A 17,961-nucleotide genomic window follows, 5' to 3' on the forward strand; every position below is an offset into this window, starting at 1 on the left:
CATGTTTTCAATGCAAAATTAGAAAATCGAGAGTCAACATTTTCACACTTACTGTTTTCTAGTTTCATGAAGCAGACACTCATTAGACATTCATTTGGATGAAAAAAAAAAAGTATAAATGTTTTGACTGCACGAAAATGTGTGCTTTAGGACTCCATTAGACAGACAGAAATAGCTTTATGAGAGTGAAAGAGTGAAAGTTGTTGCAGGTTCACCTCAGCCAGTTTCCCTAAAATATCTAACACCAGAAACAGGTCCATTCAGCATAATGGATACTTCCAGTACATTGTCTTGATAATATATACCCTTAGTTAGATATAATATGCGGGACCTTACCTTAAAAACAATGTTTAGAATCATGGAAAAGTAGTTGCACTGGTGTTTGTGGCAGTGTTTATCTGCAGAGATCCTGCCCTCCTCACGCTCTTATGCTCTCATTATTTTTGCTGTGTTTGGGACGTTTCGAGGCGTCAAATACCAACATTTTGGTTGGCTGGCGATTTTACGAGCCGAAATTAAACTCAACAATCAACTACTTTTCTCCAGAATCACTTTTTCGTGTTTACAAGCAGCGGCAGACAAACCCTGCATTGTATGCCTGCAAGTAAGATTTTCAGTGTGGGACTTTAACTTGCAGTGGAGTGTTTCTACATTATTTCATAACGTGTCCACTGCCGTGTCCTGGATAGTAAACTCAGTGAAATTTAGAAATTTCCATTACTTAGCTGGGTTACCTAATTTATATCACTACTGAAAAAATAACACAGGTTGTTGTGGTAATTGTCAGGACAACGTGTACAAATTCGTCTACGTTTCTAAATATTATTGTTCAGTGAATGAAAGTATGAAACATTTAACTGCCCGCTTTGTGCTCGTATGAGTCGTTTCTGACGATCCTACACTCCCCATAATGCACTCGGCACGCTTCGCTTCCGGTCTTGCGCCGTTTCTGGAGCGGATTGGAACCCGGAGTCAGGATTCGATAAATGAAGGGTCTTTTGCAGAAAAGGTAACGTGTTTTCCCATACATGTACAACGATTTTATACAGAATGGCGACGCAGTTTTGTAGTGAAGGTGCAGCTGGTTTGTCCGGTTCGTTCTGGGTTTTCCTGAGTCGCCTCCGCTGCTGACTGCTTGGCGTTGAAGAGCATCGACTCCGGTTTGGTGGTTCGCGTCTCCGGTCCATCCGCCATGCCGACTGTTCTTTGTTACATTTTACTGAAGAGGAGCCGCTCAGATCGGAGTTAAAACCCGGCTAGAGTTTGGGAACCACTCAAATCCTGGATCCCATCTCCTGCCCAGACTACATACGTTAATATGCATGTCCCAGCTGTATCGTTTTTACCAAGAAACAGTTAATGTTGACATAATACACTACAGTTTCTCCAGGAGGTCGGATGCATTCAACATAGCTGAAGTGTCTCAGGTTAATGGAGGCTTGGAAGTTCAATTACACTCTAACACACTCTTTTGTGAAGTTCCTTCATTTAAACGTACATTTTTGTAAGACACTGCAGGACTTGGTTGCTGTTCAGTATTTTCTGTCTTGGACCTCTCTTGTAATTCATGGCATGATATAAACTGTTTTCCCCCTATTTGTAGGTTGGCATAATGGCTGAGCAGACACCAGATGAGTTCATCTGTGAGTATGAACCCAGCTCTTGCTGTACTGATAAAGTGTGAGTCTGGGCTGTGATGACAGGTGTGATGTGTGTGTGTGTGTCCCAGGGTGTGAGGACTGCGGCCAATACCATGACTCGGAATGTCCTGAGCTGGGGCCGCTGGTGACCGTCCAGGACTCCTTTGTACTCAGCCGGGCCCGGTGAGTGACAGCTCAAAGTGTTTGAACTTCACCGACTCACAAGTTGTTTTTCAACTAGAGAAGTCATCAATCCACGTTATGTTTGAATGGCCTTGAAAATGTAATGTTTGTTTTGACATATCACCAGATGACGAAGTGCTAAGGAATTCACTTGATATTATTTGTATGTTATTGCCATATCACCAGTTGTACTAATTTGTTCATGTCCTGTATCAGGTCATCTTTACCAAGCAGTCTGGAAATCAGACAGGTGGCTGACGGGCAGGAGGGGGTGTTTGTCCTGCGCCGACTGGTTAAGAGGACTCGTTTTGGGCCCTTCGAGGCTAAGAGGGTCTCCCACTTAGAGAATGAAGGAGCATTCCCTCTGAAGGTGCATCCTGATGAATGTACACGTAGAGAAGACATGTTGTTCTATTATGAACTTGTGGATATGACAGTTCCTTTTGTTATGATAAGATAATCCCTTATTGATCCCTGGAGGGGGAAATTCCAGTATTGCAACATGTCAAGACAGCATAAGTACAGGAACGAACAAAAAATAGAAATAGGATAGAGATTATAATGTATCAGATACTAAAAACAAAATAAACAATCAAAACACAATATACACACAAACCTACAGTAAGCTGTAGTGTCATAAATACTATTGTGGTGGGGGGTTTGGTGACGATGACATCAGTCTGTGGTCTCCACTGCTGTTAGATAGTCTGACTGAACGTCTTTACCTTTCCCTCTTGTTAATCCTTGATCCTTCAACGGGCAGATCTTCCAGAGGGATGGCCTGGTGATGTTTCTTGATTCCAGCAGTGAAGACGACTGCAACTGGATGATGTTGGTACGACCTGCCACCGACCACAAACACCAAAATCTGACAGCTTACCAACAGGACGATGACTTGTACTTCAACACCTCTCAGGTACGTGTATCCATCCCAGTATGAACCTCTCTGGGCCGCTGCTGCTGGTCCCAAGAGTTTAGAGTTTCATTCAGCCCTGCTGCTTATTCATTTCTAATAAGAAATTGGTGTATTCCTCCTTTTTGGCCCTATTGTTTGTTTTCCAGGATGTGCTTCCAGGAACGGAGCTGAGGGTCTGGTACGGAGCTTTCTATGCCAAGAAGATGGAGAAGCCCATGCTTAAGTCTCCGCTTCAGCCACCACCACCTGCAGCAGGTAGATGACACCACAGAGATGATGTTTTTGTCGGGTGTTAGGTCAACAGCGTGAGTTATATCCCCCGTTTTTTTCCTCTTTTGCTCAGATGTGACGTCTTCATTTGCTAAAATGGAGACCTCAGAGAGGACTGGAGCCCACGCACCTCCAGTGGCTGAAGAAAAGAGTACAGGTAAAATCACTGAAATCATCTATCACCTGCAGGCAGTACATTTTAGACATGTTTTCTTCTTTCATTGGGAGGGAGGCTAAGTTAGAGTCACGTTTGAGTTTTCCTTTTTAAACTTTAAATTGCATTATAATGATAGTTTTCAGCTGTTTTCCTTCATAGTGAGTCCCACCAGGAGGTTGTTTACTCCTGCAAAACATTTCCAAGTTGAGGAAATGCTGTGTCATGATTACCTACCTCCCCCTGCTGATCACAGGCAACATGCTGAGTCACCTTGATGATGGAAAGACGGTAACGGTGCTTCCAGCCGACCCGCTCCTGCCTCAAGAGGTTGGCCCCCCTGATGAGGAAGAGGAGGAGGGTGACCCCTCGGCAGCTCAAGCAGGCCCCAAGAGAGGGCAGGGCAGAGGGAGGAGAGCTAAGGGGCGCAGGGCCGGAGCAACAGCTGCCGCAAGCAAAAACAACGGTGAGAAGAAAAAATAAGGCTTGAGAACAGTTGAACAGTTTACAAGTAGTTTTTTGTGATATATTTGGCATTATTGGACCCAGCTTGTAAAGACCTTGTTTGAGATCATGTTGAGATATCATGTTATTATCAATAAACAACAGGATTTTGTCAGTCCGTCAAAGAGCAAACACTTTTTTGAAAGTTCGCTGTCCTGTAACAAGCAGATGTCGAAACAGGTACATATTTGGCATATTTGCTCCTTTGCTGTCCCTGTATCATCACTGTCACACTGTCTTCCTGTGTTTGTGACGAAAACAAGTTACAAGTTCAAGCACATTCTGCAGAGGTTGTCAGACGGCATTCTGGGAAGTTTCCTAACTGAGGTAGTAGGCGATTTAATTAAAGTCTTCCTGTGGTGCTGATTTACAGCATCTGTCCTTTTACACAAATGTGAGAGCACTGCTTTAGCTTATAAGTGGGCACGAAATTTGGTTCAGACATTAAAGGCCCTCTGAAGAGTAATTGTACTGCTGTCGTTGGGTCAAACAATTTTGTTCAATACTTTGTTTCCGACCAAAACTTGCAAAACTAATGACGTCCCCTCAGCCTCAACTGTACTTTGGCTAAGTGTTCAGTGCTAATTAGTAAACATTATTATGTTTACACACTTAAATAAGATGTTGGACACGGTAAAAGTACCTGCCAAACATCAGTATGTAGTTGTCATTGTGAGAACGTTAGCGTGCTAATGTTAGGGACTGTGAAGTCGGCTTGTCCACCACTCCAGTCCAGGCTGAAATGTGGTCCTCAGAGGATGAGGACTAATGACATTCGTGTCCCTTCACCTTTCCTCTAGTCAAGATTTTACTTTGTCTTTGAGCAAATATCTGCACAGCAGACGACATACTCATCAACCTCAGCTGTACTTTTGTGTTTGGCGATAGTTAGCAAATATCAGCATGCTAACACACTAAACTATAATGTGAGCATTGTCATCATGACTGTATGAACATACTGTTGTTAGTTCAAAGCTAAGCCACCAGGGCTGTTGTTTGTTTTGTGGTTATTATTATGTAATATAATGTAATATTTGGTGAAATTTCTGATGCAAAGTGGACTTTGCTGGTCTTTGTATGTTTGGAGAAAACAATATCTACCGCTGTGTGTAAGATAACATCAGTATCAGTTTTGCACCCAGAAATGCAATATCAGCTGGACGCTTATTAATACTAGTTGCTGCATATGTTGTAGATTTCTCTCTAACATTGGACTCCTGATGTGTACAGATGTGACACCGCTGGTGGAGAGCTCCAAGCCGGTGGCCTCAGAGTCTTCAGCAGCAGCAGAGAGCAGCAGCAGCCTGCTGAGCGCTCCAGACAGCGGGGCTGTCCTGAAGAGACACAAAGCCAGAGAGCACAAGAGGGTGTACCGCTGCTCCCTCTGCAACAAGGTCTTCCAGAACAGCAGCAACCTTAACCGACACATCCGATCACACGGTATGCGGCGAGTAAAGAGTTGACAAGCTCATTTCAGCCGTCAAAATGGTGTTAAATTCAACATCTCTTTCTGTGACATAATTTTAACACATATAAACTACAGTGAGTTGATGTTTGGAATTAATTCCCTTTTGTATGTTCCTTCAGGTGATAAGCTGTTCAAGTGTGATGAATGTGACAAGTTGTTCAGCCGCAAGGAGAGTCTGAAGCAGCACATTTCATATAAGCACAGCAAGAACATGGTGAGTAACACTCTACACTGCTGCTTAAGGAGTTTCTACTTACCCTGCTAGTTAATGTGTTTGTATGTCTTTTGATATTCTCACAACAGCCTGACCAAGAGTACAAATATAAGTGCAACACATGTGAGAAATCCTTTCGCCTGGAAAATGCCTTAAAGTTCCACAACTGCCGGACAGGTAGGATTATCTCCTTGTTTTTCCATTTTCAAAAGTTTCTGTTCACAGCCCTGCCAGGTCACATCCTGTCGGACTTCACTCATTCCATCTTCTTCTCTTCTCCAGACGACAAGACGTTCCAGTGTGATATCTGCTCGCGGTTCTTCTCCACCAACAGCAACCTCTCCAAGCACAAGAAGAAGCACGGCGAGAAGCTGTATTCCTGTGAAATCTGCAACAAGATGTTCTACCGTAAGGACGTGATGCAGGAGCATCACAGGAGGCACGGTGTGGGTGAGTCGCACGACGGCACACAGTAAGGTTTCGTTTTGCTTAGGGTTAGTTTTCAGGTATAGCTTTCAGAGGCAATGCGGAACAAACGTCACTTTGGGTGGAGTATTTACTTCACTTTTAGGGGCATCATTCACATTTTGATTAAGATGAATTTCATTCTGAAAAATATGAGACTGGACAATATTCCTAAAATAGAATTAAAGCTATAATGCCTCTGTACAGGACCAAAGCACATGAAGAGAGAGGAGCTGGAGGCCAATGGAGAAGAAGGGACCAAGTACAGGAAGGAGCCCTCACCCTGTCCCATCTGTGGAAAGGTGAGCCCTCTGCTCAACAGCAAAGACGAACAGCAGCAGGTCAAAGAACTGCGCAGAAATTATGGAGCACGGTACTTCAGAAGTACTTGAGTAGTGATATGTCTGTGTGCACAGGTGTTCTCCTGCAGGAGTAACATGAACAAGCATTTGTTGACTCACGGTGATAAGAAGTACACCTGTGAGATCTGCGCCCGTAAGTTCTTCCGCGTGGACGTTCTTCGAGACCACATTCACGTTCACTTCAAGGTGAGACGGGTTTTTCACCAGTCCTGAACCAAAGTGCATGGCCATTTCTCTATCACCCACATTTAACAGTCTCATAACGGGATCTTAAAGCCATGCTGCTTCTCCAAAACAATGACAAAATATGAGAAATATGCATGTTGATCCCAAAGTTTTCAGCACCGTCTTTGGATTTTAAGAAGAATCCTGTGTTTATAATCATTTGTGCAGACAAAGTAGATGTCAGCTAGTGATGAATACTTCAGAATGACCTCAAACATGAAGGAATTCTTAAATTAAAGTGTGTCCTTTCTTTCGGTTCTGGGAATTCTCCTTATTGTAACAAAACAGTATCAAGCTTCAGGCAGCCAATGACAATGCAGTGTAATATAATAGGTGAATATAAGTAAACTTTGTTACGTGCCATCCCAGGCTATGATTCATTCCTTTAACATAGGGCTCACTATGGTTGTTAAATAGCACTTTGGATTATACACGTTTCATTAAATTAGGTTTTGACACCCCATCTTAGCTGTCCCTGACTTTAATGATTTCTAATTGTTCTTTTTGTTCCAGGACATAGCCTTAATGGACGAGCAGGAGAGAGAGGGCTTCATCAAGAAGATCGGCATTTCACCGGGCGACAGCGACGAATCTGAAGACGATGAAGAAGAAGACGATCCTGAGCACCACAAGTACAACTGCAAGAAATGTCAGGTAAGCTTTGTCTTGACGGGCGTGACTCCAACACTCACACACTTTCGCTTCTTTATCTGAGCCCACATACTACAGCGATGTTTTCCACATTATCTTGAGTGTTGATTGAAAAGTTCACGAACGTGCTCAAGGTTGTTCACGAATCAAAAGCATGGCGACCCAATATTTTTCTCTCACACTCTAATTCACATTAATGAATTCTTCACCTCTGTGGCTTTAGCTGTCATTTGCAAAGGGCAGAGAGTACCTGAAGCACATCATGGAGCAGCACAAAGAGAGAGGCTACGGCTGTGGGATCTGTAACCGACGCTTTGCCCTGAAGGCCACGTACAATGCTCACCTGGTCATCCACAGAGAGCAGCTGCCTGACCCTGCAGTGCAGAAGTAAGAGCACACCTTTCATTATTAGGGACTGAACCCTCTTGGAATTGCTAATGTTAAAAAAAATAAAAGCTGAATGAAAATCAAACTTGCTACACTGCATCCTTTTCCACTGTCCACGGTGCATTAAAATGTGTGACTGTAGACATATAGGCCAAGTAGTTGTTAAACAACTATCCAGTCTTTATGAAAATGAAAAGCCCAATAAACACGTGTGAAGCTAACTCATAACTCCTGCCCGCTCAGATCATGTCTCTGGGGAGCACAACATGATCATGATGTGCCAGGTGCTGCAGAATGACCATCTTCTGCTCTGGTAGTGTGCTGTGGGAATTAAAGTTCTGACTTCAAGGTTTAATGATACTTTTGGTCCAGTCAGTTCTGCTGAGCCTCCTGTATTTTTCATTTGTCTTCCTCTCCATTTTTATAATCTTCCTCTTCCTCCTCCTTCTTCATAAAACTGCTCTTTTTGGGACTCACTGCAGCACAGCAGCTATAATCGGTCATGGTTTTTATGTTTGTTTAGCCTCATGACTGAGATAATGAATAAGGCGGGAGACTGAATGTCAGCTGAGGTTTGTTGTATACTAAAATAATACAGACAGTATTTTGAAGTGTGCTGATGAGGATGTGAAAGACAGATTTTTTTTTTGTTTCAAGGAGATGGATTTAAAGAGAAACATATCAAATGAATGTCATGAATATGTATCATCTGTGCCTTAAGTGCAGTTATAGCATATAAGGATGTAAAATGCAAAGACCTGGACAAGATCTCATGTTACTGCAGTACTGTAGCTAAAAGTCACTGGTCTTATTTGAAACAGAAAAGGACATTTCAAAGTAATCCTGTCAATGCTTCTCACCTGTCATACAGGTACATCCATCCATGTGAAATCTGTGGCCGAATCTTCAATAGTATTGGTAACCTAGAAAGGCACAAGATCATCCACACTGGTGAGTCTGTGTTTAATTGTTCTGTCGTATGTGTAGTTCTGAACAGTTTCATTTTAAAAGTAAATATTTCGACACAGGCATAATGCTAAATGTAAAATAATGTTGTAAAATGCACACGTCTTCCACAGTCCCTGTAACACACTCTGAAAAGCTCATGTTTTCTTCTTACAGAACTTATGAAGTTTAGATTGTTGATTGATTTTCTCCTGTGGTTTTAAGTGTTTATACATGAAACACAATGTTAGTGCAGAACATAAAATCCAAGAGTGATTTTGCTTTCACTCACCAAGTCGCATAACCTCAACCTGCATGAGCTCTTTGCACGCAAATTGTGAGCCACACCTTGAGTCCCACTTTTTTAAGCCATGAATTTGTTTACCTGGTGGCAAATTTGTACAATAAAGTCATATTGGCAGTTCCTGTGGGTGTGTTTGTTTGACTATCCAGGGGTGAAGAGTCACAGCTGTGATAAGTGTAACAAGTCATTCGCAAGGAAGGACATGCTGAAGGAACACCTCAGGGTTCACGATGACATCCGAGACTTCCTGTGTGCAGAGTGTGGGAAAGGTCGGCACTTTTGCATCATGCACCTTTTTTTTTTTTCTTTCTTGACATATCAACAACACTGACGCTTGGATCATCGCCACATTGAATAAATGTTTTCCTGTGCAGGCATGAAGACCAAGCATGCTCTAAGGCACCACATGAAGCTTCACAAGGGCATCAAAGAGTATGAGTGTAAGGAATGTAACCGCAAGTTTGCCCAAAAGGTCAATATGCTGAAACACTACAAGAGACATACGGGTGAGTCAGAATGTTTGTGTTACTGATTCGCAGAAAAACTAGTGCATTTAGTATATACATAACTGTTACTGTTTCTCCCGCCCTGTCTTTGCTGTCACGACACTTTGCCTGCAGGTATAAAAGACTTCATGTGTGAGCTGTGTGGAAAGACATTTAGTGAGAGGACGACTCTGGAAACACACAAACTTATCCACACAGGCAAGTGTCTCATGTCAGCCTGAAAACACACTTTAGTCTGTTACACTGAATATTACAAGACGTTTATAAGCCAAACATGGGAGCCTGTAATTTGGCTTTTTTTTTTTTTGGCCATCTGTGTTTAGGGCCGTAAAAATGCAGTGGTTTATGGTTATACAAGAAGCGATTCTGCTGTTTTAAATTATGCAGCCAGGTTAAAAAATAAAACAAAAAAAACCAAAGAGCCATTCAAAAATCACAAGGACATGTTTACTGTAACACACAAGTTGAGAGTGGAAGATAGAGCAGTTGGGGACAAGGAGGGAAAAAATGACAATGGTCAGAAAATAGTAAAAAGATCAGACAAGTCAAAAATATAACTGGATACTAGAAGTGGTAAATGGTACTGTTAAATAATTAAAATGCAGCGTAACAGTAATTTTTTATCTGGCAAGCAAACTGAAAGTTAGTTCACTAACTTCAGACACACCATACTTCTGTCCTCAACATTATCCTCCAATTAGTGTGCCCTGAGTAACTATAAACCTGTTCACTTAGGTTATTTTAAGGAGTTCAGTTATGTCAAGGAAAACACACTGTAATTAATGGTTATGAATGAACCCTGGCTGGAGCCCTGGTGTACTGAATGGCAAGTTTTCAAGGACAAGACTTCCTCAGTGGAAATACGTCATGGACTTTATGTGTTAAACTAGACTTTATGAATATGTGTGATGTTCAAATATGTCTCCTTTCTCATAACGGTAGCTTGCAGATTTTACAATATGGCCTGGTTTTAAGATGTAAACCGCAGCTAGCTAGCTGGTTGAAAAAGTTTATGCTACATGTATTTGAGGGGTGGGTGATTAATCACACCACTACAGCCCCCGGACTTTTCCTGCCAGTCCGGGCGGGGGAATCGAGCCGGCAACCCTCTGGTCACACGCCACTTCTCCAACCTCTATGCCTCAGCTGCCCCCCCAATCAGTAGTTCAATCAGTACGAACTGTAAAAAGTCTTTATTTTTACACTTAAGCTGGCCTACGTGCTTCCAGGCCAAATGTTTGGCCAAGTTGACGTGAGAGTAGTGTCAGTCTTCTCATCTAACTCTAATTCCCAATGTGTCAAACTGTTCCTAAAAGGCAAAGGCATAATTGGCAAAGGGCAAAATTGTAAGTGTAATAAACTCCCACCATTAGTTTGCAAAGTGTTCACATCGGTGCATTTAGCATGCTGGACTGACTCATTTCCCTCTCTCTGCACTGCAGTGGGTAAGACATGGACATGTGCGACATGCGATAAGAAGTACCTGACAGAATACATGCTGCAGAAGCATGTCCACCTAACTCATGAGAAGGTGGAGGCCCAGTCGTGTCACCTCTGTGGAACCAAGGTGTCCACCCGCGCTTCCATGAACCGACACCTGCGACGAAAACACCCTGAGGTGAGTCTGAGCAGGCATACTGGTAAACGCTCTGTGTTCTCTGCTTCACGCCCCACCTCCAGGCAAATTACTATTGTTGACTCCTCAAAGTCAACTTGTTGAAATGTCATTGTTCTCCTTTACGCCTCCAGGTGGTGTCTGTAAGAATCGATGAGTTTGATGATCTTCAGGAATCTTCGACAATAAATAATTCGTCTATCAGCATTGTGCAGGTTTGATTATACAGATTTATTACAGTGTAGTGGTAGAGCATATAAAAACACAGTTTCACATTGCAATCAATGCATTAGATGCTATAAAAATGTTGATGCCTGGCACTGTTGTATATCACATTTGTTATACTCTTAACTAATTTGTGTTGCACTGTGGTATGTTTGCACACTAAATCTAGAACTGCCAGAGTGCGAATGTAAGTCCCTGTTTAGTCACAGTATGAACTATGAATCAGACACACCTACAGCATAGTGCTACTGCCTGATCTATCTGTCCTAGCATATCCTAGACTCCCTTTGCATATGGTATTACATTTATCCTGTACGACATGTTGGAGTTTTTAGAAAGATATAAATAAATGAATAAAATGTAGGTTCGACTGTATTTATATCTCATATTTCGCCCTCTTCTTCAGCCCACTCTGACCCTAGAAAAAGATGGAATGGCTCAGGATAGGCCCAGCCGACCCTCCCGACACCCCAAAAAGAAGCAGAGGGTTCAGGCTGAGCCCGAGCTCTCCGAGTCTGACGAATACATGGATTTCACTGAGCCAAGACACGAATCCATGGCAGAGTACAACACTGTTATTGTCGGTGACGAGACTGAAACAAGCTCTGCTGTGCAGAGTATCCAACAGGTAGATATGAACATTTTCACTAAAGTTTTTGTTCTGTTGTCATAATAAAATGTCCAGTCTCTTGTGTTGTTCAAAAAAACTCAAGAAATGGATGTGTTTTATCTGCTGAAGTGCCAGAGGGCTGGAGACAGCAGTAAATAAAAAAAATGCTGTCACCTTTCTGGCTCTGTATTACAAAGAGCCTGATTTTCTCTTGTTGTTTTGTTCATTGTGATAAGAACCTATAGGAGCTAATCGTGTGATGACTGATCACAACATCCAAAAGTTTTTTACTGTAATGAAAAGTAGTAGGGCGGCACGGTGGTGCAGTGGTTAGCACTGTCGTCTCACAGCAAGAGGGTTCCAGGTTCGAATCCCAGTCTGGGCCCTTCTGTGTGGAGTTTACATGTTCTCCCTGTGCCTGGTGGGTTTTCTCCAGGTTCTCTGGCTAGAAAATACTTATAAATACATGTCCATTTACTGTTTTCCAGTTAATCATAATATTTTATGAAGATTTACCACGCTGTAAGCCACCTTTGCTGCAGCTGAACAAAGCAAACAAATGAATGAATTCAGTAAACTGCAGGAAAAAAACAAAATAAATATAAAATAAAATAAACAAATTGATTTTGTTTAATCCTGTGATGTCCAGAGGAAGCAAAGTAATAATTGAAGCAATCTATTTATTAGTCAATATTATTAAGTCATCCTGAATGGGTTACATCCCATCTCTCAACTGACATAGTAATATAGGGTTATGACACAAGCTTTTTAAAGGCTCAAATCATTTTTTAAGATGAAACAATATTTGTAGTTTAGAGCAAATTCTATGTAGTATTTATTCACTGTTTCTGCAGGTTTTCACCATACAGCTCACAAACTCAAAAAGTACTTGTTTGAATTTTCAGGTGGTGGTCCTGGCCGACCCCAGTGCTCCGTCAGCATCCTCACCCAACAGCTCAATGGGGCTGACCAACATCACAGTCACGCCCATCACCAGCCACGCCCCCACCCAGTTCACCAGCCTGCAGCCTGTAGCCGTGGGCCACCTGACCGCTAGTGATCGGCCCCTAACGCTGGACAATTCCATCCTCACCGTCACCTTCGACACCGTTAGCGCCTCCGCCATGCTCCACAACCGGCCAACCGAACTGGTCCCAGAGACGGTGGGCCCTGGCGGGGGCGCTGCGTCCCAATCAGTAGCACACTTTATCAATGTCACCACTCTGGTCAATCCCATGGGCCACCAGCTGGAGGCCCCAACTCTCGCCTGGAGGCCTGTCCCTGCGGCTGAAGGCAGCCAGGTTGCCCCCGTGGTGGAAGGTGCTCAAGAGAGTCAGGAGGCCCAGAATCAGAGCCAGGAGCCAGGTCGACCCATCCAGAGCCAACCACCAACCCCACAGCAGCAGAGTGGCTCCACACAGCAGATGTTCAGCTATTAGAGCAGAGACTGGAGGTGCTGGTCGCCTCGCACTCACAGACACTGTTATATAGTAGAGTAGATTTTATCAAGCTTTGATCACTGTCACCCAGATGCCTCTCCAGCCCCAAGGAAGTAAAATAAAACTTGTAATTATTTTTTTTTTATACAGAGAAACAAAGTGGCTGTTAAGAATTATCATATTTTAAAAGAAAGAATGAGAGACTAGTGGTACATTAAGCCCAAATCACAAATCCTCTGGAAGATTTACATTGCAAACCAAAGCAACATGTGGAATATTCAAATGCCTTACCAGCCTTTTAAAAACATGCATGTTTTTAAGTTAAATCTGCTGCTCGAAAATTTAAATATGTTAAGGTTTCAACCTGAAAAAGATGCATTTGGTGCAGTTGACAGTTTAAGTGAAAACACTCCTACAAGGTTAGTTGGAATATTCCTAAAAATGGCTCATTCATGAAATGTTATTTTTGAATGCTGTAAACTGTAATTATCGTCGAAGTGTCTGGAAAAATACTGGAAGGGTTTTTGTATAGTTATTTTTAAACAAAATACCTCTTTGAAATGTTTGTTCTCTTTATTTGCCTTCCTCTAAATTCTGTTTGTGGGCAGCAGTGATAACTGCTTACAATCAGCAAACATCTCAGTGTTTCTGAATGGCATTTCAACAGCCAACAGAACCTGCTTCTATTTTCAGGGTCTCTTTATAGCAACATAACCATCTGTCCTCGAGCTCCCCGGATCTCAGACCAGCGATCCTGTTTGTCGCTCTGAAACTGACGGCCTTTCTGCAAACAGCACATCACACAAGTGTCACACATGGTCTGTGCGTGCGTGCAGGTACTGCCAGTGCTCACTGAGTCATCTATCACATACAGTCAGATTCTGCAGAGTAATAGATTTAACTTCCAATACATACAAATAATGAGCCATTCAAATCCCATCCAAATTTAAATAAGTCAATAAATCCCCAAAACTGTAATAAAAAATAAACTTTATTTGTATAGCACCTTCCATACAGGAATTGCAAAGACATGACGTTATGTTATTTAAAAAGACAGAATATTAAAACAAGGATAGGATATTCTAGGATATTCTCTGTGAAAAACAACCCACATTTAAAAACAACAGAACACATTCCTTTGCTAAGTGACAATCACAAATGGTATCTCAAATATCACTGCAGTCTGAATTACTGATGAAATTAGGATTTGTTCACATGGCCACAAATTGTCTGTTTTTTTCTCACCACAGGAGTTAAAGATAAAATAATTTCCACATCCATAAATCCATCCATCCATCCATTTTCTATACCGCTTGTCTGTCAGGGTCGCGGGAGCATCCATAAATCCTAAACATAAAATGAAGCCAGTATTTCACTGATTTTTATTTAAATATATGTGAAATCAGGATCTTTCCCTAATTAAAATGAATTCTTTTTTGACCTTTATATGAACTGAAACTGAATCTTTTTCAGCATTAACCCAAGTGTTTTTGTTGCCTAAATGCAGGGTTGTGCAATCTGTTGATTTTAGATCCAGAGCAATCTCGATGGTGTCCACATTCTAAATGAATCATCAAGATCACTTCAGCCTTATTTAATGTCCTCTTACTTCTTCTGACCAGCAAATCCGCACCGCGTGGACAAACCAATAGAGTGGCTGGAGTGGTGGAGCCTATTTGGACTCTGTTGATTTGAAAAAAACATTCCATGGGTGACTTATTGTAAACTATGTAACGTGAGATGCAGCGAGTTATGATGGATGAGGAACTTGTGCCAAAACAGAATTAACTACAATACAATATTGTGTTTGTGTGCAAATGTGGTGGTCCATTTGTGGTGTAAAATGGAATTCATAGGCTGTTTCAAGTCTTGCTATGGTCTACAGGGCATTGCTAAACTGAGAAATGTTCTGGCCAAGTGTTCAGTCAAAACAAACATGGTGCAGGCACAAAAGAAGGTGTGTGTGGTGAGAATAGCATGAAAAATAGGAAATTAAAAAAAAAATTAGCATTTGTGTCCACGTACACAAATCCTATGGATTGTGTTTCATGACTGTTTGCTACTTATTGTCTCATGTCTGGCAAAGTCAGTAAGAAGAAACCTGATTGTGACATTATTAATAATAATTCAGTACAGACACATACTGAAATTAACTGTACCTTTGGGGGAGTATTTTTGTGATGCTTAATAGTAGAGTACTGGAAGTATTTAAAACAATAATTATAATAGTAATGGTAATGTTCATTCATTCATTCATTCATCTTATATACCGCTTATCCATCAGGGTCGCGGGGGGCTGGAGCTCATCCCAGCTGACTACAGGCGAGAGGCAGGATACACCCTGAACTGGTCACCAGTCAAAGTGGTAATGTTGAAATATTAAACATGACTACATGTGAATAATAGCAGTCTGTGTCAAGCAGGACCGCAGCAGGAGGAGGTCCAACCACAATCAATGGGAACCTGAAAGACAAGAAAGCACTCTGGGGAAGAAGTCAAGTTATTTAGTTCAGTGCAGCATGGGAGATCCCCTGGCAGTCTAAGCCTATAGCAGCATAGCTAGGGGCCAGCCTAATACAGCCTTTATCAAGGAGGAAAGTTTTAAGAGAAGGTTTTAGAGAGGGTGTCTGTCTCTCCGACTGAAGCCGGGAGACGATTCCGTACGGAGGTTGATAACTAAAGGCTCTGGGGCAGCCGTGGCCTGGAGGTTGGAGAAGTGGCTTGTAATCGGAAGGTCATCGGGTCGATTCCCCCACCCGACGGGCAGGAAAAATTTGGGTGTGGTGGAGTGATTAATGCGACAAAGGCCCCCCCCCCCCATTAGCCAGCTGATGCTGCCCACAGCTCCTGTGTGCGTTTCACTGCATGAAATTTGCTGGGTGTTGCATGTGTGTTCAACTAAGGATGGATTAAATGCAAAAGACAAATTCAGTGTGAGTATGTACAAATATACTGCCAATAAAGCTGATTCTCCTTCTACTACTTTTGGAGCGTGCAGGGACCGCAAGTAACCCTGCATCCTGGGAGCGTGGCGTTCTAGCTGCATAACAGGGTACTATCAGCTCTATAAGATAGGATGGTGCCTGACCATTAAGGCCTTTTTCTGTGAGGAGAAGAATTTTAGAATCTATTCTGTATTTTACAGGCAGCCACTGAAGAGAAGCCAGAAGCACTCATAACTTAATCCCCTAATTCTTTTCTTAAATGAGTCTAAAGTCTGAAGTTGTAAATGGTTTTTTAAAAAAAACTTTATTAAGGGTATCATATTTTGTTCTTAAGTCAATAAATGACTTCAGCTGAGTTTCCCTATGGAACAAATCTTTACAGTCTACAATCTTTGTCACATGCAGAAACATGCCTGAACAGGCTTTATTCTACAAATGTCATTGTGGGTGACCTGGGTTTAGGCATGTTTAACCTCGCTTAAATCTTCAACCAAGAATAGACTTCAAAGTATGACTTTGGGAAGTGATTGGGGGAGATATTATACATAAATCCCAAACAGTTGAAACATTTCATACTCTCCACATCTACTGTTTAATGTTGAATAGTTCAAACACAGCTGTGAGTGTTTGAGAGCAGGGAGAGATACTGTAACCCAGCACTGACCTCCAGAAATAAAATAAAAAAAGAAAACATTTAAGACGTTTTCACCTTTACTAGATCTAATAACATTTCCCTGTTGTCCTAGCATTTAAAATGTCAAATTATAATTTTTTTTATTTATTTTCCTAAACATACTGTATGTCTTTAAGCACTCAATTCGTCACACAGCTACATGCTTTAATATGAAAATTCCAGTAGATGGCAATAAAGCACACAGGGTGAGACTGAAAAGTGTCAAAAATATCGCATGTGTAAATAAATGGATTACTAATATTTGATTTTCCGCTAAGACAAATGCTCTCTGTGAAGAATAAAATCATGTGTTCAAAACAAGACTTTCGAGGTTTAGCACAAAGATCCTTTCACTCATTTGCTGTGTTCTTATAATAGTTTGCATGCCCATACACGTGAGAGAATGTATGAGGAAATGGACTGAAGGAAAGACCTAAACAAACTGGAAAAGGTATAAATTATATGCCAGCATACCTAACACGCTCCCACGAGCTGAGAATTACTGTAAATTATTTCCTAAACATTAGATACTGGTAGTGTTGGTTTATTTTTGTCTTGACTGATATGTAAATGACAATTCAAAACTTAATTAGCAAATACTCAAACTGTAAATTTAAATTAGCTGACCATTTTCTTACAGCAGGGAAAACTGGAAGGTCCCGATTGATTGATTTTCTTGTCATTAATCAGAGCAGTAAAGCAAATGAAAAGAGCTGATTTAATTAACACGCCAATAAAAGCTCTTCTTTCATTCTAATGATCAAGAGGTGTGATGTCACCCAAGAGAATACATTTACACTTTAAACGAGGGGCGGAATAACATTTCAAAGGGCTCTCGTTCACACCGCAGACCAACTTTCACCTTTTAACTGCTGTCCATACTAATACCTCCTTGTGTGTGCAGAGCAGCAGCCTCAGGGGACAAATGCTGATCTGTGCTACAGTGACAAAAGCCAGCCTGAAATAAAGCCTGGTTCAACCCGGACCAATAAGATGTGCTTATTGTATCAACAGCCTCCCTGATGACTTATTTACACTTAGTCCTTATACCTCTTCCTTCCAGTTTCATAATTACATCTGAAGAGCAGGGTGGAGGAGGGTGATAATATTAGATCATATGTCATGCCGGCGAAGTAGAGGTAAACACAGAGGTAGGATTTTTACCGGAAAGAAAACAACTGTACAGAAAAATAATAATATTGGTTGTAATGTTAATTATGCAGCATTTAATTGCATTTTACCCTCTCTCATTAGGAGCTC

General features: G+C 41.7%; 1 protein-coding gene across 3 annotated transcripts; it reads left to right on the plus strand.

The window, feature by feature from the left end:
- The first annotated feature begins 617 nt into the window (after window positions 1–617).
- On the plus strand, window positions 618–13,644 carry prdm15 (PR domain containing 15). 3 transcript variants are annotated; one of them, XM_046411321.1, is made up of 24 exons: window positions 1,041–1,427; window positions 1,604–1,643; window positions 1,730–1,823; window positions 2,040–2,193; window positions 2,587–2,739; window positions 2,886–2,994; window positions 3,083–3,166; window positions 3,420–3,629; window positions 4,898–5,107; window positions 5,255–5,349; window positions 5,439–5,526; window positions 5,632–5,799; window positions 6,022–6,116; window positions 6,231–6,362; window positions 6,915–7,055; window positions 7,276–7,439; window positions 8,311–8,390; window positions 8,838–8,957; window positions 9,063–9,194; window positions 9,309–9,392; window positions 10,637–10,812; window positions 10,944–11,024; window positions 11,441–11,662; window positions 12,550–13,644. In XM_046411321.1, exons 1-24 carry the CDS (start codon window positions 1,323–1,325, stop codon window positions 13,081–13,083), a joined length of 3,471 nt encoding a protein of 1,156 aa, XP_046267277.1. In that variant the 5' UTR covers window positions 1,041–1,322; the 3' UTR covers window positions 13,084–13,644. The 3 variants fall into 3 exon arrangements, with proteins under 3 accessions (XP_046267275.1, XP_046267274.1, XP_046267277.1); XM_046411319.1 differs by lacking the exon at window positions 1,041–1,427 and adding an exon at window positions 618–1,009 and having other exon boundaries at window positions 5,439–5,799; XM_046411318.1 differs by having other exon boundaries at window positions 1,040–1,427; window positions 5,439–5,799.
- Window positions 13,645–17,961: the final 4,317 nt, after the last annotated feature.

This window comes from Scatophagus argus, chromosome 14, assembly GCF_020382885.2.
Source record: "Scatophagus argus isolate fScaArg1 chromosome 14, fScaArg1.pri, whole genome shotgun sequence".
In the NCBI taxonomy this organism is placed as follows: Eukaryota; Metazoa; Chordata; class Actinopteri; family Scatophagidae; genus Scatophagus; species Scatophagus argus.

What these genes read in the sequence shown, in the direction of transcription:
- prdm15 (XM_046411318.1), top strand. Translation starts at nt 1,323, where the DNA reads ATGTCCCAGCTGTATCGTTTTTACCAAGAAACAGTTAATGTTGACATA. An exon ending in CCGACACATCCGATCACACG is followed by an intron (nt 5,108 to 5,254) that starts GTATGCGGCGAG and finishes ATGTTCCTTCAG; the next exon opens with GTGATAAGCTGTTCAAGTGT. An exon ending in TGCGACGAAAACACCCTGAG is followed by an intron (nt 10,813 to 10,943) that starts GTGAGTCTGAGC and finishes TTACGCCTCCAG; the next exon opens with GTGGTGTCTGTAAGAATCGA.